At 37.9% G+C, this 25,623-nt stretch overlaps 1 protein-coding gene across 1 annotated transcript in view; it reads left to right on the top strand.

Moving 5' to 3' along the window:
* Window positions 1-3,272: 3,272 nt before the first annotated feature.
* HECTD2 (HECT domain E3 ubiquitin protein ligase 2) overlaps window positions 3,273-25,623 on the top strand; it is a 46,029-nt gene continuing 23,678 nt past the window's right edge. Inside the window, exons 1-5 of the mRNA XM_063307418.1 lie at window positions 3,273-3,727; window positions 13,399-13,528; window positions 19,165-19,300; window positions 24,194-24,296; window positions 24,862-24,951. Coding sequence (XP_063163488.1) covers window positions 3,473-3,727; window positions 13,399-13,528; window positions 19,165-19,300; window positions 24,194-24,296; window positions 24,862-24,951 — 714 coding nt within the window. The 5' untranslated portion in view covers window positions 3,273-3,472. The remainder of the gene's footprint in view (window positions 3,728-13,398; window positions 13,529-19,164; window positions 19,301-24,193; window positions 24,297-24,861; window positions 24,952-25,623) is intronic.

Raw genomic sequence — 25,623 nt, 5'->3', positions numbered from 1 at the left:
TCTTGCATTTTCCTAATAAAAGCAGTATTTTTCTAAAACATAAAAAGGCATGCAGCAATCTGTATTTGATGGTAAAAGGTGCTTCCAAGCATCTACAGGTGTTCATATACCACCTATCAAGCCTCTCTTTATATCAAAAATGTCTTAGACAGTTTCTTTAAGGAGATGCTGATAGGTGCTATGTGAGCCTCTACACATACTCTGTATCACCTTTTCCTCAATGAATCTGGATCATAGCACAATCCTAATCACAGTACTATATAGTTCCTGTAATTTGGCTGTACTATATAGTTCCTGTAATCCTACCACTAAAGATAGCTAACAGTGGAGACCATCTTTCTTGAGTTAGTCATATGGATGGTGCTGGTCAATCCAGAATCACAAAGCGAAAGAAATTGCATCATATAATATATAACCACCATTTAAGCTTATAATAATGAGCTGAGGCAAAGCATGATATAAAGAATTATGTGAGGATTTTCACAATCACTGATTTTTTTTCAACATAAAATATGATAAATCCAATTTCTAAGTGTATGCAGAAAATGAAAAAAAAATCATTCTAAACTTAAAACTTATAAAGTTCCATCAGAACATATTGAATGGGTTATGTTCAGGGGCATTGGCAGTAATGGTCACTGGCTTCAACATAGCAGACACAACTTGTAATCAAAGCCTTGCTTCTTTTTGAATGTGTGTCACATGCATTGCATGCATGTAAAAAGGGGCATGGCTTCTGTTGTCTGGTCTTACCCACTATTCTGAAGCCGGTGACTGTTGCTGCAGATTCCCCTAGTTGTGTTTACATGGAACTTAACTCAAATGCACCATAGTAACAGTTGGAACTAAAACAGGTTTCTTGATCTTTGGCGTTTTGTCCTGGCAGGAAGAGAAGCAATGATTCTGAGGCCAGTCTGAACTGTTGTGTAAACATGGAACAGACATCTCCAACTCTCAAAGCTGACAGCCAAGGATCTCAATGCCAAATATCCTCTGACTTGAAAAAGGAGGAGGAAATGTCCTAGAACTTAAACCCTGGGATGGACACACATTTGGAGCTTGATTCTCGTGCTCTTCAGTAGGCTTATCTTCTGCACATATATGAATTACTTCTTTGTCTGCAATAAAGCAATTTATCAAGGTCTGTTAAGTTTATGAGGCTTCTGTTGTTACAGCATGCAGAAATGAGTTTTTATTTATTACTGGGTCCAGCAAAGTTAACTGAGATAATGGTCTATTATTATGAATGCTTCCTATCACATGATAAAATTGGCCAAGAGGATGATTTTTTAAAAAAATTCAGCAGGATTAAAATTCCTATAAAATAAATAAATAATAAAGATACATTTGTTTGTAAACAACTGCAAAAAGTTGCCCACAAGAAAGCAACAGCAGAACATACAGGAAAAGCATCACATTAACAACAGTAAACAGTACTGAATGTACTTTACTGTCTCTCCTTCATACCCATTGTGTCCCCCTTCTTCATCAGCTCCAGACAATGGTAACAGGGATGGAAATGATGACTGCCATTCTATTGATTAGTGCACTAAGCCTCCATGGCTTGGAAAAATATTATTTAAAAATAAATCAGTCCTGCAGCACCAGAATGCTTAAAATAACTGAAAACATCCCATTTTGTCCCCAAGTTAGTGCAAAAGTCTGGAATATGGGGTACTTTGTTCTGAGCTCAGAAAATATGAAATCCCTTATTTCCAATTTACATCCAAAACTTACTCATGCTTCTGTGGGTTTGAAATGACCAACAGTCTCTCTATCTGGACAGCTTTCACTAATCTGGAATGCTCTTTGACATCCAATTTGATATGGGCAGACTGAGAGCAAGTCTTACATATTTCCAGCATCCTGTAACAGAGGCATTTTAAACAATTTTCCACTAACTGCTTTTTTACTACAATATTTTCTCCATGAAGATTTGATTTCGAGAAAGGTTTTCTTTTATGAAATGCATAGCCCTAGTTATTGGATTTGAGATGAAACTGTGCACTTTTAAACTTGCACTCCCTACAAAAATGAATGTATTTTGTAACTTTTTAAGATGTTCTAAAATTAGAATACAGTATTTGCCATTTTCTTCCATTTTGTAAACTTTGAACTCTATAAAACCAAATTAAAATATTTATATACTTTCCTAAGATGTCTCAAAGATATCTATATATAAATAAAAAAGTAAATTCATCATCTTTAAAAAAGATGTAATCGTTCCATCAAACCATTTTAAACACGACGATCAGATCTGGGGGAAAACATCCGGGCGACAACTAGATGACCGCAAAGACGTGCACAAAACTCTTAATTCGTTGCGGCCATATATCGGTCGTCCGGATTTTCGTATCCCTAGCATATACAAAGCAAAAACAGGTCCTACGAAAACCTAAGGGAAGAGGAGGGAAAGACGAAGAGAAAGGCAGAAGGACAATTGGTGACCTTATTTAGACTCTGCCCTAGCTTAAGGAACCACGCGCATCGCCTCCTAAGAACAAGCAACCTGTCGTCCGCCCTCGGAATACGTGACGTAGAACAGTGCGATTCAGGAGAAAAAAAAACCAGCTGAATTGCGGCAGTTGCGTAATGAGAGCTCCCTTCTCTCACTCTGGTTCGGGAAGCCTCGCCGCGCTTCCCTGACACTACGGAGTTTTCGTAGCCGGGGGGCCTCTTTCTCCCACGTACCCGACCACTTAGCCCGTTCCTCTAGTCGGCAGCCTTGCCTCCAGAACAACATGGCGGGCTCCCTTTTCGAGGCATACTGAAGCGGGAAAGGCGGGGGGGTGCGGACGAAGGAGGTCTGCCCGAGCAGCGAGCGGGGAGGGCGAGAGGAGCCGCCGCAGTCTGACAACTCCGCTGACGGGTCCTCCCTCGCCGCCGCGGTGGGGAAGCAATGAGGGAGGGCGGCAAGCGTGCGCCGGGGCTGCTGCTGCTGCCGCCGCCGCCACCGCCGCCTCCGCGTCTCACCGCTCCCTCCGCGGCAGGGCTGCCTGGACCAGCGCGCTGAAAGCCCCGCCACGACCGCCTCCACTCCGCGGCGGGCGGGGGGCACCTAGCCAGGCCCTCCTCAGGCTGCGGAGGGGCGAGCGAGGCGGCGGCTGCGCTGCGGGCATCTTCGCGGCGCTCGTGCGGGGGCAGTTGAGACGGAGCCGCGCTGCTGTGCTCGGGCGCTTTTGGCGGGACGGGGAAGAAGCGGCACACGCAGACTGAAGTTTTTTTTCCCCCCTGAGCGGGGGAGGAGGAGAAGATTGGGGAGGGGGTGAGGCGGTGAAAGCCCCGCTTCAGCGGCCGCTTCCGGACGAGCGCAGAGGTTGCCTGAGGTAACTGCCGGCGAGGGAGGCGGAGGCGGCGGCGAGCCGGGCAGAGCGGAGCTAGGAGAGGATGGCAGGCAGCCCCAGAGCCGGCTGACGGGGAGGGAGGAGCGCCGAGAGACAGCGAGAGAAAGAGACGGCGAGCGAAGGGAGCCATGGCGCTGCCCACCCCGCCGCCTCCCGCCACCACCGCCGCCGCGGATCTCTTGCTGCCTGCGGTCGGCGACAAGTGCCTCTTGCTGGGCTGCGACGTAAAGGAGGAGAGCCTGGATCCCCCGCCGGCGGAGGCGATGGGATCCCAGCCGCCGGAAGAGGGGGTGGCAGCGGAGGAGGAGGAGGAAGGGAAACCCGGAGGGGGCGAAGGCGAGGAACTGCCTCCCCACCTGCCTGAACCGAGGACGGCTTCTGGGGTAAGGATCGGTGCCTGCTTGCCTCCTCCTGGAAGGGACCCTAATAGGGGGCTTCCCTCTTTCAGAGATGCCACCTTGCCCCAAGGGAACTGCATGCATCAATAACTACATTAGGGTGGGTGGGTTTGTTTGGTTGCTTTTTTCCTTCCTGTTCAAGAGCAGTGGCTAATACAGGGAGGGAAATGGGTTCTTTTCTGACAAATTTATGGGGTCAAGTTGGGTCTTCTGCTTGGCAGAGAGTTCAGCCCTTCCTTCGTTTTGGATCTCCTAGTCAATGCATCAAATCAGAGCCTGCCTTAGTTTTCCAGTCCCAGCAGCTGTCATTAGAAACTAAGTATTCAGTCTAGCAGAGTAGGCAAAGCAGCCTCATGGTGGCTGTTTTTTCTAGGGTTGTGGGTTAGACTAGGTTGAGCATCTTTGTTATGTTGGATTTTTTCTTATTCCGTTATTTTTTTCCCATGAATAAATTTCAAGAAAAAGTTATCTAGGAGGGTTGGAGGGGAAGTAAGTTGCAGGAACAACTTCAAAAACCTAGTTGCCATCAATACTGCTAAACAAGTCTTGTACATTACATTTAACAGGCACCCCCTTTTACTCTTGATGCAGAGCGCACAATGATTCCCATCACCTCCAATAAACAATTGTAACTTGATTCAATGCAAGTTTATCTAAGTTCACTTACTGAACTTAGAAGACTTTGATACAAAGCAAATATTTGCATAAATATAACTTATGTCTTCTTTTCAGACCTGGTATCCTCCAGACTTGTGAGTTGAGAACTATAGTCCGCCAGTAACTTGGCCTCATGGAGAGTACCAGACTAGAATTAGCTCCCTTATATGATGGTGCTAAGGATCAGTTTATCATATTCCACACTAATTCCTTCAGAATTAATCTATCCCATTAACAAATCAGTGTCCTTTCTCAGCTTGTTTTTTGTTGTTATAATGGAGAGGGCAGAAGGTTATGCAAGAGTAGGAAACCCTGTCTCCTGGAACTACTGTTTGTTGCATCACATATTGGTCTGGTTGTATATTTGATTACTTTCCATGGAAAGATGTATGCCTGTCATGGAAAACAGCAGGTGAATGACTGCCCTAAAAAAAGTTGAACATATGCATTTATTTTCCAGAATAGTTACTTGTTCTGATTTCTAAAACCCGGGCTTCTCCATAAACTCATGTACTGGTTGATCCCTTAAGGGTCATTTAGAGACAAAATAGTTCTAATAGCTGAAGAAATGGAGCAACAGTACCAAAGCACTGTTATGTTTGAAACTGTAGAAAAACAATTTCCATCTGTGACTTTTTCTGAATTATTAGGATAAAAGCAAACAATACAAACCAGCAAATAATACAAACCACATAATATATATGTAAAAATACCTGCATTTTTTAAATCATTTCCCCAGCTCAGCCAATCTTTTCCCCAACTACCATCTCCTTCCTTTTAGAAGCTGCCTAGTTACAGCTACAGCAGAAATAGGAAATTGGACGGATGCATTGTTAGTTCCTCCCTGTTTCCACTCCCATCTAATTTATTCTGAGAAGAAATAGGAAGTATTCAAAGTATCAGCCAGGCAGCTGCTGAGCAGAATCTCAGTATAATAAGTATTCACTGCTGAGTGTGGCTTGGATTTAAAAGTGCATTTTTTCCTGCTTACAGGATATGCAGTAGTGTTTTTGCTTGGAAAGGAGCAACAAGCCATCCTAGTCTTATTTTGAAAAGGAGCAGTGATCCAGGGTATTCTGCTTTGTCTCTGCAACTGCTGCTCTGAGACCTAGCATCTGTGCTACCTTCCAAAAACTCTATTTCACTATAGCTGAAGTATAGTGGAAAAAATTAAGTAGTAAGAGATATTTGGGGAAAGCAAGCTGCCTGGAGATCTGTGGGCAAGTTGTACTTTGAACTGCTGAGCATATCAGAACAAAATAATTACAAACATGTATGGTATATATCTGTATTTAAAATATATTAATTTAATTGATATAATTAAATTATCCTCATCATGTAATTTCTCAACTGTACTTGCTCCCTCAGATTAGTTTAAGTAATTTGATTTTATTTTTATATGATTAGATTTTACGAGTAACTTGTACACAAGGAATGAATTATTAGAACTGTTTACTTATGAATTAAATAGATCCATAAATCTATATTAATTATGGGGTAGAAGATCTTTTGGACATTAAATGACATCTATGCCACATTTCAGTGCACACTATCTTATGGTATACTACAGAAGTAGAAAAGGAATTAACTGCCCTGTACTAAAAGGGCAAGTCTAATATATCTGGTGGTATACATAGGCTTCAAAAACCTACATTTAGAGCAGAGAGAGAGAGAGGCAAAGAAAGGGTCAGTGATATACAAGGAATATTGTTACAGACAGAAGGTACTTGCTGTTACACAAAGACTGCATAAGCATATCCATAGTGAGAAAAAACACTCATCCTATATCCAAAAACGCCTTGTTAAATGACTAAAAAATCTTAAGTATATAAAATGATCTGAAGTAGAGATCTTCACTAACAGTATTGTAGTCACTCATATTCAAGTAACTGAAACATTACAGACATACCATAATGGAGGAAAGCCTTCTATTATCAGTAGCGTAACATGGTGCTATATTGCTGAGAACAAGCAGTTTCCTTATAACAGATGGAAGGTAGAAAGGCATTTTGAACATAGCAACAACTGCGCGATGTTGTGTATTTGCCAGTTCTAACTAGCACAGCAATGAGAAAGGAGAAAGCCTTTATATCTTAATGGATGAATAAGTTCATGTGCAGTTGAATTTTTAAAACAACTACTGTATCTTCCCTCTGTTTTTTTTCTGGATTTGTTTGTGAGCTCCTTTCTCCTTGAGAAATACTCAGTTTGCTGCCTGGAGAAGCAGCAGTAGAAGAGAATCACTAATTATTCTTTCATCAAATACTGAGCATCCTCACATGAACTATTTCTAATTAACACTGAGCAAATAATACTATGTTTTGAAATATTCCTATATTTTAAAATGTTGACAAAAGTAAACAATTTCTGATTTCTTTTTCTTCTTACTTTAGATTAGTTTGTAGTTATATTCCTTTTCAAAACTTTTAATAAAATTATATAAAAAGTATAAAGTTACAATAATTCATGTTGAGATAATGCAGTTGATTTATAATTAATTCACTGGCAAAGTCAGATGCACCATTCCAAATTCCATATCAAAACCAAATATTAGAGACTAATATAAGCTAATAAACCTAAAAAGACTACTTGTAAAATAGAATATTCTTTGAATGTGGTTAATGTAAAATTCTAAGGGCCAGCTTTGATAAGACATCAAGTACAGTCCAGTTCACGTGAGCCATTTGTTATACTGCATTGAAGTGTTCCATATTTCTTTAGCAGTCGTGATTGATACAGCTAAAACAGAGGCAGAATTACATATATTTCATTTAGTTGCTTCAACATCATGGGATTTCAGCATTTTCAGACAGATGTCTATTACTGCATAACTACATTTGATTAGGACCCTTTCTGGCTGGTAAACTATATGCCAGATCTAAGAGACTGGAGTGGGAGGTTTTATACTAAACTATTTTTAATCCAACAGGAAGCTTACAGGCATCCAGTGTAAAAAACATGGGTGAAAGACAGGGGTCCTAACAAAGCTGGTGGCATTGTTCAATCATTAAGATTAAGAAGAGTCAGCCAGCTCTGTTTTCATTAAGAAAGCCAGATGATTTCATTTGAAGAACCTTAATTTTAAAGGGAAATCTACCCATTGGTGAGGAAAGGTAATAAATTAGCAGGCAGGAATTGTTTTTCTTCACTACAGCAGGGGAATGGAAAGCCACTTCATGCCGCCACCTCTGACTTTTGGTAGGAGTACAGTTAACAGTTTTGGCAGGGTTGTTCTATTTACATAGTATGGAAGAATACACCTAGTAGGGATGATGGTAAGAATGAGGCCAAACGTTCAGAATAATAGAAATAATCATGAAAATGATAATGGTAATATTGGCAATTCAACAACAGCAACATCTTCAACCCCACCCTGTCACTTTTGCACAAATCAAAGATTCCAGATTAATGTCCCCTCCAAAAGTAAGAAAGGAAGGGGAGGGATTCATTTTGTCTATGAGCCCATTCCCTGCCTTATCCCTGCCTTATTTAGAAGAAAATAGCCTTGTATCAATATCACCACAGAAGCAAATCGTGTATATTGGACAGCAAGATTGCATATTGGGCGGACCTCTTATTTAAATGCCATCAATCTTTATATTGCTTTTCATATTGCAAATCATATATCAAATACATAAAACTAAGTATTCAGTTTTATGTATTTGATATACTCACTTCTTTAGTAAATGCTCAGAAATTTATTTGTAACATGAAGAAATATGACATCAATTTTAAGAGAGGCCTATTGAAACACTCATCCATTTATTTTCTTGAATGGATTGGATAGAACTATCAAAAGCAGAAATCATAAAAATGTGTAAAAATTACAACTATGTTTAAATAAATGCTTCAGTGTATCCAGAGAGAGAAACAGATGGAGATACAAGAACACAATGATATTTTGGTAACAAACGTCAGTGCTTAAAACAAATATAGAAAAGGGAAGTATATCTCATTTACTTCAAATAATTTTTAAGGTTCTAAAAATTGGCTCTGCTACCTTGGAATTCTGGAAGTAGGAGTCATAATTCAACTAAAAGGCACCAGGCTAGAGTAAACTGAAGTATGATATGCTTCTGTGGGAGCACAGAAAAAGCATGGAATGTAGTGCTCTAGTAAACCAGCTTTCTGTGAATCTCAGATTTAAGTTCTCTAAGGGCAGATTTCTAGTCCTTACTGCTATTAATTTTTTTAAGGTATGTCCATAATACTTGCCAAATTCTGGGGGCAATAAAGATAACCAAATTAAAGTTTTTAGTGGCTTAGGAGTTGAAATTGTCCATAGTATAACTAGAAAAAGAAAAAGCTGTTATATAAATTAAAAATTAAGGTGAATGTTTATAGAACTGTATAAATAATGTTTTTATAATGTGATTTTTTGTGCTGCAAAAGTCAACATTTTATTTTATTTTGATATCCATGGAATAGATATAACTTTTAATTGGTTTAACTTATTCTTTGCTATAAAAAACTATATTTCCTTGCTCATAATTTATGTCTTCCTATGACTAGATCTATGCATCCTATCTCAACTTAATTATGGCTATGTTCAGGTATGTTAGAGCAGGAATTTTCAAACTTTTTCAGGATGTATAACCCAGACCCCCTGAACAAGAGGCAAAGCTCTAGTGATAGAAAATTAGTTGCTTTGAAGTGACCTTTTTTCTCTCTTAGGTTCTCATGGATCCCTAGGAATCCACATAAAGTAAGGTTTGAAAATCCCTGTGTTAGAATATCCAGATGGTTTCATATTGCCCTAAACCATACAATGCCTTAGCATGTTTTGGCTAAGCATTTCACATGAATTCAGTCATTGGGATTCATAAACTGTAGTTTTTAGCATAGTGCAATATGTGAAGCCAGCAAAATGTGGCTTATTCAATAAACCATAGTTAATATATTTCCTTTTGTACAGGAGCTTAAGGCAATATACATAACGCTCCCTCACCCCATTTTTCCCAACAGCATCACTCCTATGAGATAGTTTGGGCTGAGAGATAGTGACTGCCAAAAGTCCCCCAGTGAGCTTCCATGGCTGAGAGTGAACTAGAACCTGGGTCTCTCCCATGTCAGCCCAGCATCTTAATCACTAGCCTTTACTAGCTGTGAGAATTATTATTTAATGTAATTAGTGAACTGAGCCCCTAAGATTAGTACCTGCATAACACAAGCTTAAATGACCTGTTGCTTGGATAGGTACCAATTTTGTGCATCTTTTCCATCTGCTTCCCCTTTCCCTTATCTGCTTGGGTTATTAAAAACTTCTTCCAGCTCTATCAGATTATAACTGAGGCAGTTTCAAAGTGTACCTCAATTTCCACTGCCCCCTGCCTTTCTGCTTTTGTCTCTAATAAACAATTTAAGTTCTCACTCAGGCTGTTGGTAGAACCTGAATAGCATTTATTATTAAAAGTATATTGTACATTCATAGTTACTCCACCCTATTCTCCCACACTTTAGCTTCTGTAATTTTTTTCTTTAGAGTAAAGGCAGTGAAATAAGAGAGCACAGACAAAGCTTTCATTATGGACTTCTCTAAAGCTTTTTTCATTCAAAAGCAACACTTTCTTAATTTATGAGAATTCAGTCTACTGAGATTGACTAATGCATGGTTTCCTTTGGGGATAGTCTCATATCTTTTTCTGGCATATCTAGCCTTCAGATAGTCTTCAGCTACTTTATTGCTTGCAAACACTCTGGAAATTTTGACATCTTCTTGATACACATACTTTAGCACTACTAGATCTGGGTGCCAAAAATCCAGACAATTTTGTATGGTCTTGCAGCAAAGAGATAACTCACTATTGCAATCTAACAGTCATCTGGATTTTTGCAGCCCAGAGCTGGTAGCTGAAATGTACCTAAAATTATTTCAAAGTGAAAATGTTCATTTAAATCAAATTTTAATTCTTGGGAGGGTAGGAAATGTACAGTAAGTCAAGCATTTGCTTCTATTTCATTACTTATAAATAAATATTAGGGATACAAAGGCCAGCACATTCACTTTGAAGGTCAGATGTACAGTTCTCTGTGGGAGTCTGGTCTGATTCAGTCTGCAATTTTGGAGCTCCATTCACCCATTGTCTAGAAGGGAAAGGCCCAAACAGCTGTAATAATTGTTTTCCAAAAACTTACTCCTTTTACATTTGTAATTGTCCATAACAATTATTATTATTATTATTATGGGATGCAATTTGCAAAAAAAGCTAAACCATTTTCATAAAATTCTCAGCAGGGATTTACAAACTTCATTTCTTTAAAATCTCTATTTAAAAAAGTATCCACAAACTTTTTGCTTTTGGATGTAGTATGCTGATCTTTGTAAACAAATGGCCACTTGAGTAAAGATTATCTGTAAAAAATTTCAGATAGGTAGATTAAGGGTGTGCTTTTAAGAAATTATTATGCTTCTTCCTGAATCTAGTGGAGCTGATTATCAGGATTTTAGGGCCTTTTGCAAAATGTGTCATTAAGTCCATCAACTAGCCAAAACAGCTTACAAAAATAATGTGATTAACCTGGTTACAGTGAGAGATACGACAACCCTGAGTGGAATGAATAGTAAAAACCATGGTTTCTCTCCCAAAATCACTCTACCCACTCCATGAAGCTGAAACTATAATACTCCAAAGCTCATCCAGACATGAAAGTCACTCTAATTTGAGTGCAGATCTGTCATTTGTTGGATTTTCCATGGTGATTTTGGCACATCTGTGGCTGCACCCCCATTTGCAGCATGCCACAGCTCCAGAGAAACAGACTAGGACAAAAGCTTCATGGAGAGTTTTCAATCTGCACAGAGTGGGTTATTTGGAGAGCCTGTGGTATACTGGTTAAGGTACGAGACTAGGACAGGGAGACCCAGGTTCAAGTCACCTCAGCCACAGAAGACTACCTAGTGACTTTGGGCCAGGCATTCTCAATCCAATTCGACATCGCAGGAGTGTTGTTGGCAATAAAATAAGGAGAGATCCTCATGTAAACTGCCTTGAGCTCTTGGAGGAAAGGCTGATATAACTCTAACAAACAAAATGTTAATTCATCTGTTGCAACTTGAAAACATTAATATGTCTTGAATTATTTCAGTTGTATCCAGCCCTGAAAAACAAATCTTAACATTTAAAATATGTTGTTCTACCATTTTTAAAGTGGGGTTTTACAGCTAATTCCCAGCTCAGAAAGTATCAAGGAGGGTGGGGTACTTCAAATACCATAATCTGATGAAGCCTGCCAAATGTCATAGAAATTAGTGCAGGACATAGATTCCCTACTTTCTGGATTACTTAAGTATCCATAATTTTTCTATATTTTCCACCAAAACAATGAAATGTATAATAAAGCGAGACTGTTATGAGTAAGTGAACTCTGTCAAATATGCTTGAAAGCAGTGCAGGAATTTTCGTATCACTTTTTCTTTTTAGTACAGCATCTGCTCACAATTCCCAGTAATCCTTTGCCCATGCAGCTGAATGCAACTACCCTCTATTCAGTTTCTGCAGCAACCTAATATGATAGCACACATGCACACACACCTCATCAACAGGGCTAAAAGAGTGGGGATAGGGAATCCTGCTTGCCAGAACAGACAGGAAGGAAGGGAGGGAGGGACAGCCTATCACACTACATACCAAAAAGTAGTTTAAAAACACAGGAAGAAGATAGACAAATGCAACAGTATATTATTTCTTGCACTGGACAGAGTAGTGGACTAGATGATCTCCAAGGTCCCTTCCAATACTTATATTCTGTGATTTATATTATTTGCAGTAAAAAAAAAACCTAGGTAATAAATATTGAATGATTTGTGGAATGGATAAATGGACAGTGTAACAGGACTAACTCTTAAAAAAATAAAACAATTGCAAAATTATATTTAAATAAAACCTTGAAATATGGTCTTCCATACTGATGGAATCCATGTGCATGTTCTGTATATTCTATAAGGAAAGAAAAGGGGAATAGTTTGGGAAAGGAGAGGAATGAAAAGTTGGATAAATTAATTGATGGAGGATTGAGTTAGATTGTGGGTGAAGATAATGAAAAAATAGTGCTGCCACACAGCCATGTAAAGAGATTGTATGATAACAAGGTATGATTTCAGTGACTGTGTGTATGTGTATATATATGTATCAATCACAGTCTTTCCATCCTTCAGTCTTAACATCTATTCAAAAGGCTGCAGACAGAGCAATCTATTACAACAGTTGCTAATTCCCAAATTAGCATTGGGAATTCCCAAAATTCCATTATTTTTCCTAACAAACCACTATATATGAGAAGCACTGAAAAGTGCTGTTTAAAAATTTATACATCTTTTGGCAGGTGGTGTGTTACCCTGCCTTTTCCAGCATTCACTCATTTCCTTCCTTCCTTCATTCATTCAGTGGGGCTTATATGCCACTCCAATCCAGTAGGTCTCTGTGCAGCTTACATTCATTTCTTACAGTAATGGGATTAAAATAACAATATAACCAAATAACAATAACAAAAAGAAATTACTAAAAAGACTACGGCCACCAGGAACAATAAACATCCAAGCATAACTCAAGTTGGGGATTCTAACTCCCCAGCTACAGTATATACCAAAGATGAAGTTCTCAACAATTTAGAATCTTATACATAGCAAACCTACCCCCACCCCACTCCCATCTCACATTAACTTTAAAACAACCTTCATCACCCCGTTCTATGTCAAATTGGGGATTTATGCTAAGTAAGAACACAGCCCTGGCTCTACATTCATTTGAAATCAACGAGCATTAAATATGTAGTACTGAGTTACATATTTAAACTCTTCATTTATAAATGGAATAAATATAGATATTACTGTTTAGCATTTCAAGTTATATTGTTTTTAAATATGGAAAACTAGTTTTTAATGTGTTCCTTTTTTCTAAATCATTGCCACTCTGCTGCTGATAAGAAAAAGTAATGTTCTATGAACTGGAACTTTGTCAAAGTACATTGTCAAGCACTTTGTTTATTTTTCCTAATTTCAGGGGTTGGAGAGAGGGCACAAAAATGATATTTCTCCTTTCAGCAGTTTCATTTCAACTATCAGCCAAAAGAAAGAAGATTCTGTAAATGAAAGTTCACCTGCACAATTAGTTATTACTGATATAAAAAATGGTAAGAGAATCAAAGGTTCCATTATTTAGTCATTTCAAGCTGGAGGGGGTGCCTGGTACTTGAAGATGATGTTCTTTTTATTTATACTGTGACAGTGCTTTTGGTACTTTTTAGTAGAACTGTCTTTGTGTGAAGTATTACTTAGTCATAATACATGGCACAGCACAGTAAGAAACAACCTTCTAGTAAGTACAGTTATAACAGCTCAGTCGGGATTGTAGGATGCAGTAACTGGAATGAATTTTAACACAGATGGTATTCAGTTTGTACATGTAAGTTAATGAGTGATAATAATAGTAGCCTGCCACCTGCTTAACTGTGTTATCAAACAGTGTATGTTCTTCCAAAGGTTTTATAAAAGTATGATTGCAAAAAAAGACTTGAGAACTGTCAGTATGTTTAGGAAAGTCTCTTTAAAATTACTGGAGTTGAATCTGTCTTCACAAGCAGAGAAGAATTATTAATGAATAACCAAACAGATGAGAATATGCAAAATGCTGGAACATTTTGTAATACAATAATTATTTATAGCACATTTACAAAGTGGTTTCTGATTCTTATCCTTCACTTACCCTCATGCAAAGGACTTAACATTTTACTAAATAGGAGCTTTAGCTGCATAGGCTAAGTGAGTGAAGCAAAATTTAGTAATGCAAAGCAAGTATGAAAGGGCAGAGTTTGACATTGTGAAGCATGTTTTGTTCATATGGATGCCTATGTTTAACTGCAAGACAGAAATGACCTGAATGCTATACTTGGGGTTGAACTGTGGCCTTCCTATGCACACTCCATACACACAACCAAATTGCATCTGCCAATACCATACACTGATAATAAAATGAGTTCTCTCAGAATCTCTAGAGAGATGTGAGAGAAAAAGAGAAAAAATTTATTACAACTAACAAGTAATTATAAATACTATATAGGAAATCATCATACAGTAAAGTTAAAGGCTGGAATTAAAAATACAATGTTCATATTTCTACAGAGAATTAGAATGAAAATTGAGGTTGCAGCACACAAAATACCCCTTTTTAAAGATAGCTGTCCTCCAATCTACTTGCATTTTACAAGTTCTCTGGGTTCATCAGGCGTTTCCATCAGTAATTCATAGGAAACAATTCATCGGAGTTAGCAGCTATAATGCATTTAAATAATAAATAAAATAAATTTTGCACTGGTTATTTCAGTTCATTCAAAATACTATGATATGTACTGACCATGTTTCTATCAATCTTAAGCTTCAAACCTGCAATTCATCCTACTTCTGACAGTTTCCTAGTTGAACACATACATTTTTCGCTGAGCTTATCTAAAGAAGCCCTTTGTGTGGTCCTTGGCATCTTTTGCCATCTTCAGCTCATTCTGAGCTTTAGCTTCCCTAACACTATCTCTAAAATTTTGATTTTATGTATCCTTCAGAGAACCAGTTTGGTGCAGTGGTTAAGGCACCAAGCTAGAAACCAGGCGACCATGAGTTCTAGTCCTGCCTTAGGCACAAAGCCAGCTGGGTAACCTTGGGCCAGTCACTTTCTCTCAGCCCTAGGAAGGAGGCAATGGCAAACCACTTCTGAAAAACCTTGCCAAGAAAACTGCAAGGATGTGTCCAGGCAGTCTCCAAGAATCAGACATGATTGAACTGATTAAAAAAAAAAAGTATCCTTGGTGAACTGTCACTTTTTCCACCTCCTATATATATAGATAGGGGTTGCCTCTTCTGGTATCTTCCTTTTTTCCCCTCCCTTCATTGGAATTCTTTTGCAATTGTGCTTTTTGAATCTCCTTTATAGGCACTCCCACCCTTCCTGGGCTCTTTTTCCTGTTAGGTATTGGCTAGCAGATAGCTCTGAGAAACACTAAAGTTAGAAGTATAATTTTTGTAAGGTAGTATCTTGAGGCTGGTCCTTATATGACAGAAAATAAAGATATTGATTTAAGAAGTAACATAGTGATAGGAAACTCTACGTCAAGAGTACAGCCAAGGGCCTGTGGTATACAATCTTCCATTATGGAGAGAGAGCAAGTCAGGTGAGAACCTGAACCACACAGGTTAGAGTCAGAATACAAAGAGAAGCAAGTAAGAAGGGAAGGAAGTAATGACAGCTCTGAGACTATCAATTTAATCAATAGGAGGCATGTTGTAAAGAGACATGCATAGTGAGTCTTTTTGACAAAGAAAAGAGATAAAAGTGCAGAATCCCTCTGCTATATAGGTTTCCATTCATTTCTCCTTGTGGCCAGTCAACTTAAAAGTGCAGAAAGCTACTACATGCAAATTCTAACATTGGCTTTTTCTCCCATAGAATCCTACTGCTCTGATATTAAAGTCCAAAATTCATGTTTGATTACACTCAGCTTTTGTTTCCTTTCAAATCCAGAATTCTTATATTACAGTTGCTTTCTTGAAATGTTCTTGCTACTTCTACTTCCTCAGTTAAGTCTTTACTGTTTGTTAGTACAGTATCAAGTTAAGGTCAGTTAATCTTCTTGGATCCTTTGAAGAAAGTTGTCAGCAAAACAAGTAAGGAATCCTCTGGAAGGACTATAAAGTTTGCCTCCAAATGATGTCCCAATAATTGAAATTCTCCATTGGTATTACTTATGCCTGTTTGAAAGATCTGCAGTTTGCTTTTAGATGGTGTGATTTGTATCTTCAGGGTTGAGCAGATAATAATAGACACCCACAGTGGTATTATTTTTCAAATACCTTAAAGTAGTAGCTTGCCCTAGTTAAGGAAACAAACAAATGGATCCTATAACAAATCAACCCAGTATTCTCACTCAAGGCACAAATGACCAGGCTCAAATTATCATACTTTAGAAACATTATCTGAAGATCTAGCTCTATGGAGAAGGCTCTAATGCTGGGAAAGATGGAAAGAAAGAGAAGAAAAGTGACCAGCAGCAAGGTGGATGGTCCTAATTACAGCAATGATGGGTACACCATTGGAAGAGCTGAAGGATCAGGCTGGGAACAGATCCTCCTGAAGAAAATTGATTTTTGTGGTTGCCAAGATTTGACACTAAGCTGATCGCATGGAATCAATCAATCAATAGCTTGTCCAGGATGGAAAGAGAGACCCTCTTAAAGATGTTTCCAATTTCAAAGCTCTATTTTTCAGCTATAAAGAAGGACTGTTCATACTTCATTCCCAAGCTGTGGAACGTATCCCATTGCTAGTTATTCTTACTGTCACTGCCTGCATCTTTAGAAAAAGAATCAAGATCTTCCATATCAGCCAGGCCTTTTGAATTAGATCAGTCATGTTTTTAACTATTTATGCCTTTAACTGGGATTGTAACTATTTGATATTAGTCTGTTTGTGTTTTTCTGTTAGATATCTTGAGTGCTTTAGAGGGTGGACAGTGAAAAAGAAGTTGAAAAAACCAAGTTTTCCTTTAAACCCTAAGGCATTAAATAAGAGCTAATTGAGTTTAGATAATTCTCATGTACATTCCCCTTTCTAGGTGTTCCTTTTTTTACTCTTTTCAGCAATGCCAGAATTTGCAAACCATTCCCTTTCCTACAATCATCCAGCCTATAGAGTGATGTCAGCAAACTAACAGAACAATGTATTATCAAAATAGTGAGTTTTAGAGATTACCAGATTTCTTGTATTATTATTTTTATTTTTTATTTTATTTTTATCCCGCCTTTCAGGTTACTTATAGTTGTACTTTCTCTTATATTATTTGGGCCATTTCATATTTATGTTCATGATTGCCTCTGAATGCCATCAACAGTTGGGTATAATTTGTGCCATCAAATCAGTAGACAATTACCCATAGAGGCTCTGAGTTGCTACAAAAGGCTTTTTACATTATGCGTACAAGGAATGTTTGTTTTTTCCCACCTTCTTAACCAACCTCCACCATTTGTGGAGTCTTTCAGTTAACGGTATGTTGGCAAATTGGCAGGAGCAGATAGAAACCCAGAGCCATACCTCTGGACCATACAACTGACGAGCATTGAGGATGTCTTAATTAGCTTGGAGAGGACTACTGTACATGATTGTTCCCAGTCTAGTGCTTGCCATCTTGTAACATCATGTTCTGGAATTAGTGGAGCTAATAGTGCTTTTAACTGTCAAATGGCATATTTAAAGTGTAGTTATAGCTTGCTCACCCTTGAGTGTTATGTGAGAGACTTCACTCATTCCACCTTTATGTAGAAAAAGTATTATTTCCAATGTGGAATCCTGCAGCTAGAGTGGAATACAGTTTGATAGTTTTGCTCATAAGTCTTGGTAGTTGAGCAGCCTGTATTTCTATGATCAGTCAATCAGATTTGGCATCCATTTGCCACCCTTGTATCTCTCTTGAGCTGTCTATTCCCAAAAGCATTTTGTTTTACAATAGGAAACTAGAAATGTGTTTTTGGTGCTTTTTTTGAATTCTACATATAAATGTCTTATCAGGTAGCAACACCTGGGCAACCTTATCTTGGCTTACAAACTAAGTAGCTCAGGCCCGATTAGTTCTTGGATGGAGACCACTAGGGAATTCCAAGGACGTAGACTAGAATGAGAAGTTGAAAAACATCCTGGAAGAAGGCAAAGGGAGACCACTTCTACGCTGTTGACAAGAAAAATGAATGGCTGTGTGCATGAAGTCTCCAGAGCCAAGCCTCATTTAAAGAGACACTACATTTTTACTTATAATTTTTTAAATTGTATGTTTCTTTTTTAAAAAAAATACAGAATTTACAATATATACAAAGGTCCAGGACACTTGTAATGGGAAATCATACTTGATCCTTTTCTTCTTTTTCAAACAGTAGTAATGTTTAAAATCTGAAGGGAGTGTTCCACATGATGCCTGAACTTGAGGAACGTTTAGCTATGCTCCATGAAAACATGACATGATCAAAACTAGGTTCAGCTTGATCTCAAACCATACATAAATTAAATTTTCCCAACTTTGAATACTATAAGGAATTACGATTAGTTTAAAATTGGAAGTAGTTGCATCTTATTGCCTTCTTCTAGTTCTTATTTACATATAATTAGGTCAATTAATGATCTCCAGACAACTGAACACTAAATCATATTGTCTCTTTATGTAAGAAATTACCATTCTTGCAATGTCAATGAAAAATGATTAGAACATTTATAAGATAGTTTCTGAATATATTATTTTAATTAAATGATAATATTCTTGTAATGGTTTTTTTTTTAACCCAGAAAACATGTTTATGTGAACTGTTTATTATGCAAACATACTGGTTGATTTTTCTTCCCCAGCAGACTTCTAGACCCATTTCAGGGAACTTCTTGAATGAGAAAGTTATGAGGCAGCTTGGAGGCAAGGAGGAAGAGCAGCACCCTCTCTTAAGTATTTTTCCAGGGGCTATCAAAAGTAAAGTTAATTTCATAACTTGTTTTCTGCCAGGGCTTCTCCAAATCCAATCCATATGCATAAAAAATTGTATGTCTATTTATGGCTTGTAGAAATATGTGATTATTTCTTATCATAATCTACTTTTAGTCTTATTCAAGTTGGAATTTTTATTTATTTTAATATTTACTCAAGAATACAGCACACTAATTAGGATAGCCACATTGCTTTAATTTGCTATTTACTTGAGTATTGTAAAAAAAAATTGTTTCATTTTTTTTCTTTTATTTTTAAATCAGTAAAAGAACAGTCCCTTGGCCTTGGTGTTAGGCAAAAACAGCGTACCTCAGTGGATATACTTCCAGTAGAAATGAAAGTTTCAATCCCACTAGAACCTTCCTGTCTCACCCAAACAAAAACTATGAAAGAATTTCGGTAAGCAGTTGTTACTTATTTGATATTAAATACCACTGAGTTCCATTTATCAATGTATGTTCTTTTTAAAATGCAATTATTGTAATTATTACTTTGTGAGTAATAGATCAATTACTGTAATTCCTCTTCACTTTAAAATATTACATGAAGTTTCTGACAAAACCACCACTTACTTTTTCACTTAGGCATAGAAGTTTTAGGTAATTATTTTTCAAATACATACTCATACAGGCTTGTGCTGAAGAAAGGTGTTGGAAAGTCATTTTTTTTTCTCAAGGCTAAACATACCTAGTTCCCTTAGTTTCTTCTCATGAGACATAGTTTCCTATTCTTCCTCTAATTTCTGTACCTGTTTCACATTCTTGGAATCTTTTTAAAAATATAATGCCCAGTACTGTGCACAAAACTTAAAATAAACACTCTCCAATGCAGAATACAGTAGAATTACTGCTTTCTATGGTTTGGAAACTATACTTCCCTTGATACATCTGCCTTTTAGCAGCCACGTTGGGCTGCTAACTCATATTCAGCAGTGTGATCAACTACTGTTCCCAAAGCCTTTTCAAACTTTTCAAAGTTTTTGCATACAATAATCTTGCCACAGTTACTATATATAATTCTAATTTCCTGTATTTCTTTTCTAATTCTTCTCTGTAAAATAACTTGATAATTGACATGGCTCAAATTAAAATACTCTCAACCCTAACCCTCAACTAATATTAATGAGCTTAACAGCCCATTTAAAAGGAAAATTTGAAGGGAAGAAAGGAAAATGCATGTATGTGTTTCAGATATATATATATATAGAAAAAAGATAATGTAAACATGTTGGAATGTAAATATATTGGACAACGATTTGACTCAGGCAGACAGGAAAAAAATGCAGTAACTATGTAGATAAAACTTTTACTATGGAAATTGGAAAAGCAAAGGCAAGATGAAGAAGGGAATTTGGGATAATAAAAATTGTGCCAATTTACACTCTAAATTACAACAAAATAAAGTTCTATGATTTTTTTTTTCAATCTTGAAAATGCAGAGGGATGTACTGTGGTTTCTTTGGAGATACGATCTCCCCTCCCCCCACAAACATGGACAAATCTGTTATATTTAAAAGGAATTCTGATTCCCCCCAAATATCTTAGACTATATGTTGCTCTTATCACCTTTTGACACATGGAGACATAAATATCTTGCAGAGAAAAAGATACCTACTATTATTTAGTTCATAAAACTTCCTCAGGAATAGATGTCCTTCCTCTAGCATTCCCTTTTTAGGGGAGGTTACTGAGAAGATGGTTGGGCTGCAGTTACAGAGAATCCTGGAAGACACAGATTATCTAGGCCTGTTTCAGTTGGGGCTCAGGCCAGGATTTAGTACAGAGCCAACAGCCTTGGTACAGGTAGTCCTCGCTTGATGACCATTCGTTGAAGTTGCCATGGCACTGAATGAGTGGTACTTATGACCAGTCCTCAAAGTTCCAGCCGTCGCACCACCCCGCAGTTACATGATCACAATCTGGGCACCTGGCAACTGGCTTGCATTTACCGTGGTTGCAGCGTCCTGCAGTCACATGACCACCTTAAGTGACAAGCCAGCAGGGAAAGTCACAAGTCACTCCAGTAAGTCTCCCCCATCCAGCAACAGCCACCCCTGTCCCTGCCATGCTTGCACTGCACCTTGCTCGCCATGCCTCGCTGGTGCAGCCTCCCCAACACAGAAGCAGCCATCCCAGGCCTGAAATTGCACATGCACGCTGTTGTGACTGCCCATGCACCATCCCCCACCCAGCCGCATCCATGCGCAAAATCACGTGCACCGCTGCAACCACCCGCACACCCTCCCACACCCAGTAGCAGCCACCTCCAGGCTGAATGAGCTTGTGCGGTGCTGCTGCAGCCACCTGTGCACTCTCCCTCACCTGGCAGCCTGCTTGCGAGCAGCCTGGAACTCGCAGCTTTCTTCCATCTTCCCCACTGACTTTGGCTGTTGGAATCCAGCAGGTAGTTTCGAGGAGGTCCTTGCTTAACAACTCGTGATCCTTGCTTAATGACAGCAGTGGAGATTGCCAGGATTGCCATCACTAAGCGATGTGGTCACGTGATGTCGCATTTTACGACCACAACGCTTAGCAATGGAAATTCCTGTCCCAATTACCATCATTAAGCGAGGACTACTTGTAACATTTGTTGATGACCTGTGGCAGAGCCAGGATGGGGATGGTGCATCCATCCTTGTGCTCCTTCATCTCTCAGCAGGTTTTGATTCCGTCAAACAGTTTTCTCTGGACCAACTTTTAGGGTTGTGAATTGGGGGCACTGTATTGTGGTGGTTCTGTTTTAGTGCGGTTGGTTCCAGTTGGGTTTGATGAAAGGGAGAGGTTGTTCCCTAGGCCTTTATGGAGTGCCAGAGGGCTCCATGATTCCTCTCCTCCTGTTTAACACCTACATGAAACCACTGGGTGAGGTCCTCCATCAGTTTGAGGTCTGGTATCATCTGTATACTGATGATACCCAATTGTATCTTTCAACTCCAGGCTGGCCAAGTGAGCCTGTCAAAGTTTTATCCCAGAACCAACAACAGGATTGCTTTTATTCTGTTTTCCACTTATTTAATCTAAATGTTCTCAACAGCTCCAGATGCTTATTCCCTTAGATTTCTTTGCAGTTCTGGTTATCTTTCAAATATGATGCAACTTCTCCCTGTGTGCTGCTTCAGTTCCTTTTGTTCAGAAGAATCATCACACTAGATTTCACTTACAGCTATTAAATTGTATTTACCCTTTTGTACTAAAAGTTCCAGTTCATCTTGCTTATTTCTCTGAGCATTAGTGTGTGTATATATAACAAAAGCCATGGACAGTATGAGTCAGTGCTTTTCTTGATTTTCACTGCATGGTTTAATAGGTCTGGTTAAATTACTCTTTTTTACTCGTGCTGTACACAAGTCCTTATATAAAGTTCTTGTGGATTTCTGTCACACATCCCCATAGGATTTGGTTTAAAGCCCTCATGACCAGGTTCACAAAGAAATTCTTTTCATTCTCCTCTGAGATGCAGTCTTACTTTATACCAACAGTCCATCACCCAGGTTATCCAGACTGTGTAGGAGGAGAACTATGAAGGTCTATGATAGCCCAAAATCAGAACAATAATAAGTTGTAGCTCACAAAACTTTGTGCCTTTTAATAAAATGCATTAGTCTGAAAAGGTGCTTCCAGACTGCTGTAATTCAGATTCTTGCCCAGAAAACAAATATATCCTATTAATATTGTTTCCATAACCAGTAATTCACTTGCAGTGTTCTTTCCCTTTCCAGACTTCCAAAAACCAAAGGATGGATGAGAATAATAGCTGAACCCCCATGTTCTTCAACTTTTGTTTAGATTTTCAGAATCTAAGGAAATTTAATTTAGTTGCTCTTAGTGGTATTTTTCTCCCCATGTGGATAAGCAGGAAGGGATACCTGGAGTAATATGTCTTGGCAGTTGTTCAGTCACTGTCCTAACTTAGAGCGAAGTACCACGCTGAGACAGTGAGTTGGTCTCTAGTGTTTATTGAATGTTCTAGAAGATAGAATCCTGCCAAACTGAAAGAGCATGAGAAACCCACACAGATAAACCCAAAACTCAAGGCAGGTCTGCTCTGAGTTTTCTTTGAAGGAAAGTTCAAATCCTCTAAACTACGCATGCGTTTTCCCCCCTGGATAGGGGCCCCCTCCTGTTCACCATCAGTACTCATGACAGCCACCCCCTAATCTGTATCCCTAGGAGAGAGTATGTTTGACAAGCCAGTTAGTCTTGCCAAACATTAGTCTCCAGTCTTCATAGTAGGGAATCATCAACCACTATTACCATCCTCTTTGTCCTCTTGCAGGTAATAGCTGCATCCACTCTGTTCTTCAGGACTTCCGCAGTTACTGCTGTTGGAGATGCTGCTATTCATCCTGGTCTCTTATTCCTTTTCTGGAGACTTACAGTCTGTTTCTCCTGCAAGGGCCTGAAAACTATTATGGAGCCTCAGGGTTGAAGGATATATTTTACATATCTTGTTTCTGGATATTATAGCAGGCCACTATTGTTAAAAAAAAAAAATCCTATTTCTGGTTCTTACTGAAGTCCACCGGGCTTGCTCCTTAAATCTGTCCTCTATCTGTTCCAGTATTCTTAATTTTTAAAGTAAGAACACAAAAACTTGCCACAAATACAGTATATGCCAGATTTTCAGGCAGCAGCAAAAACATGCCACAGGTTTTGTAAGTCACAACTTCATGGTCATGTCCATTTATCTTCATCTTCATTTCTTACCTTTAGAAAGGCTTGTATTTCTTTTGGTTTCCACCTCAAGCTGTCAGAGGAGCCAAGTGCTCACTATCACCTTAGAGGGAAAGTTTGCCAGATTCTTGAACTCCACTGACAAATTACTGTTAGTTCTTGCTCAGTGAACTTGTCTTATATTCCTTCTCCAGTGCTTGTTGCAGCCTGTACTTACTTACCAGGAGCAATGATTCACAATAAAGCAGTGCACAATTCTCCAGCTATGCATCTTGTACTTAGTAGCAGTTCAGGAGAACTGCTGACCATGATCCCTCAAAACACGTGCTCCGATTCTCTGGTTGCTCTTCCATTTTTTAAAGCACTAAGCTGTCCAACTTCTGTTTGGTCTTCCTGTTCATTTGTTTATTGAGCAAATTCTTTGGAAAGTATTTTATGTTATTCAGTGTTAATCAAAAATAGGTAGAGATCTTTGATTTTAAGTCTGTGTTTTTATTAATGTTATATAAACTTAATAATGCTTAGAATTATTTTAAAACTTATAGAAGAGAAATTCAATAAGAGATTAATTTATATTTGTAAACATGTATAATGAGTTGCATTTTATACTTTTCTTTAGGGATGACATAGAAAAAGCTAAGTTAACAGGAGACTGGAAAGAAATCTATGACTTTTATTCAAGAACATTTGATTCTTTTCCAGAAGTTAACACTGCATTTAAGGTAAAATTGGCAATGCTATCACCTCTTTTTCCCCTTTTTCTCCAGTTCGTGGCTTAAAAATAGTAAGGACTAATAGGCAAATATATGTTACATATATTTGCCCTATTGGTTTATGATTACTATATAATAAAACCAAACAAACCAAAATAGAAGTTTGGTAGATTAAAGAAAAAAGTGATAATTCTTTTTCTAGAAACCGATACTATGAAATGCATTGATTAAGTCATTTTCCCAACTGAGGTTTTGTGTTTTTTGTAAATATATATTTGTAAATAGTGTGAAAACTACAAACTATAAATAGATGGAAACCATAAAGTATTAAAGTGCCATGTTGCTTTTATTCATTTGCTTTTTCAGTGGAAATTTTATTATATTAGTTTTTGTTTTAATTGTATTGTTGTCTTATTGTTTGCTGCCCTAAATGCCATAAAATGAATGAATGAATAAAAACATTTAATGTAACATTTTTACAAATAAATAATATTATTCTAAAAACTATATTTGTAACACAATTTTGAAAATACATTAGAGAAGCTTATCTCAAATTCATTATTTCAATTTACAGAAATATACTGAAACTCCTTTTAATTCCATTGAAGATTGTGGAATTGATGCTAAATTTGTGAATGCAGTTTATGATACGTTACTTCAAGCTGTAAGTAAATTATTGTTTGCTTTCTGCTTTGGAAACTTGTACAGAATATTATAATGCTATATTACAGTTCAATCGTTTGTTTAGTAATTATGTATTTCAGATAATGGGTAGCTTCTGGATTTATATAGTTTGTTGTTGTAACTGTCAGTATTTGTAAAGGATACTTTAGTAACTACCAGGGTTTATATTCTCTTTAAATTTGCCTAATTAGCTTTTAAATTATAGCTGAAAGGATGGTTGTATGATGCTGTAAAAAGCAGGTTTCTTTTTTGAAAAATACTGTATGAGTATTAAATCTAACTTTAAGATACACAGACGAATACTACATGAGTGCCCCCGCTTGATCTGAAACACCTTTTTCCTTTGAAATCTAAGCACTGCAGAACACTACTGAATATGTGCTAATTTTATATTCTGCTACATACAATACAATACTATTGTAGCATGTTATTTTCAAAAACAACTTATTTAACTTAGTTGTGTAAGTTAGTCTTCCCACATATTTATGAACTGAACCACGAAACAAGTTTAGATTTTGTTCAGTTCTCTGGAATGACTTGCCAAATCTTCTACAGCATATATTTTTTGACTGATTTAATTCACTTTGCTATTATGAAAAGCAGTTATTCAGTATTTGTATTCTGTCTGGCAACAGTGGAAGTTATTCCTGCC

This window comes from Candoia aspera, chromosome 6 (assembly GCF_035149785.1).
Source record: "Candoia aspera isolate rCanAsp1 chromosome 6, rCanAsp1.hap2, whole genome shotgun sequence".
Classification (NCBI taxonomy): domain Eukaryota; kingdom Metazoa; phylum Chordata; class Lepidosauria; order Squamata; family Boidae; genus Candoia; species Candoia aspera.
The sequence above is the reverse complement of the archived record's forward strand: the minus strand, read 5'-3'. Positions and strand labels throughout refer to the sequence as shown.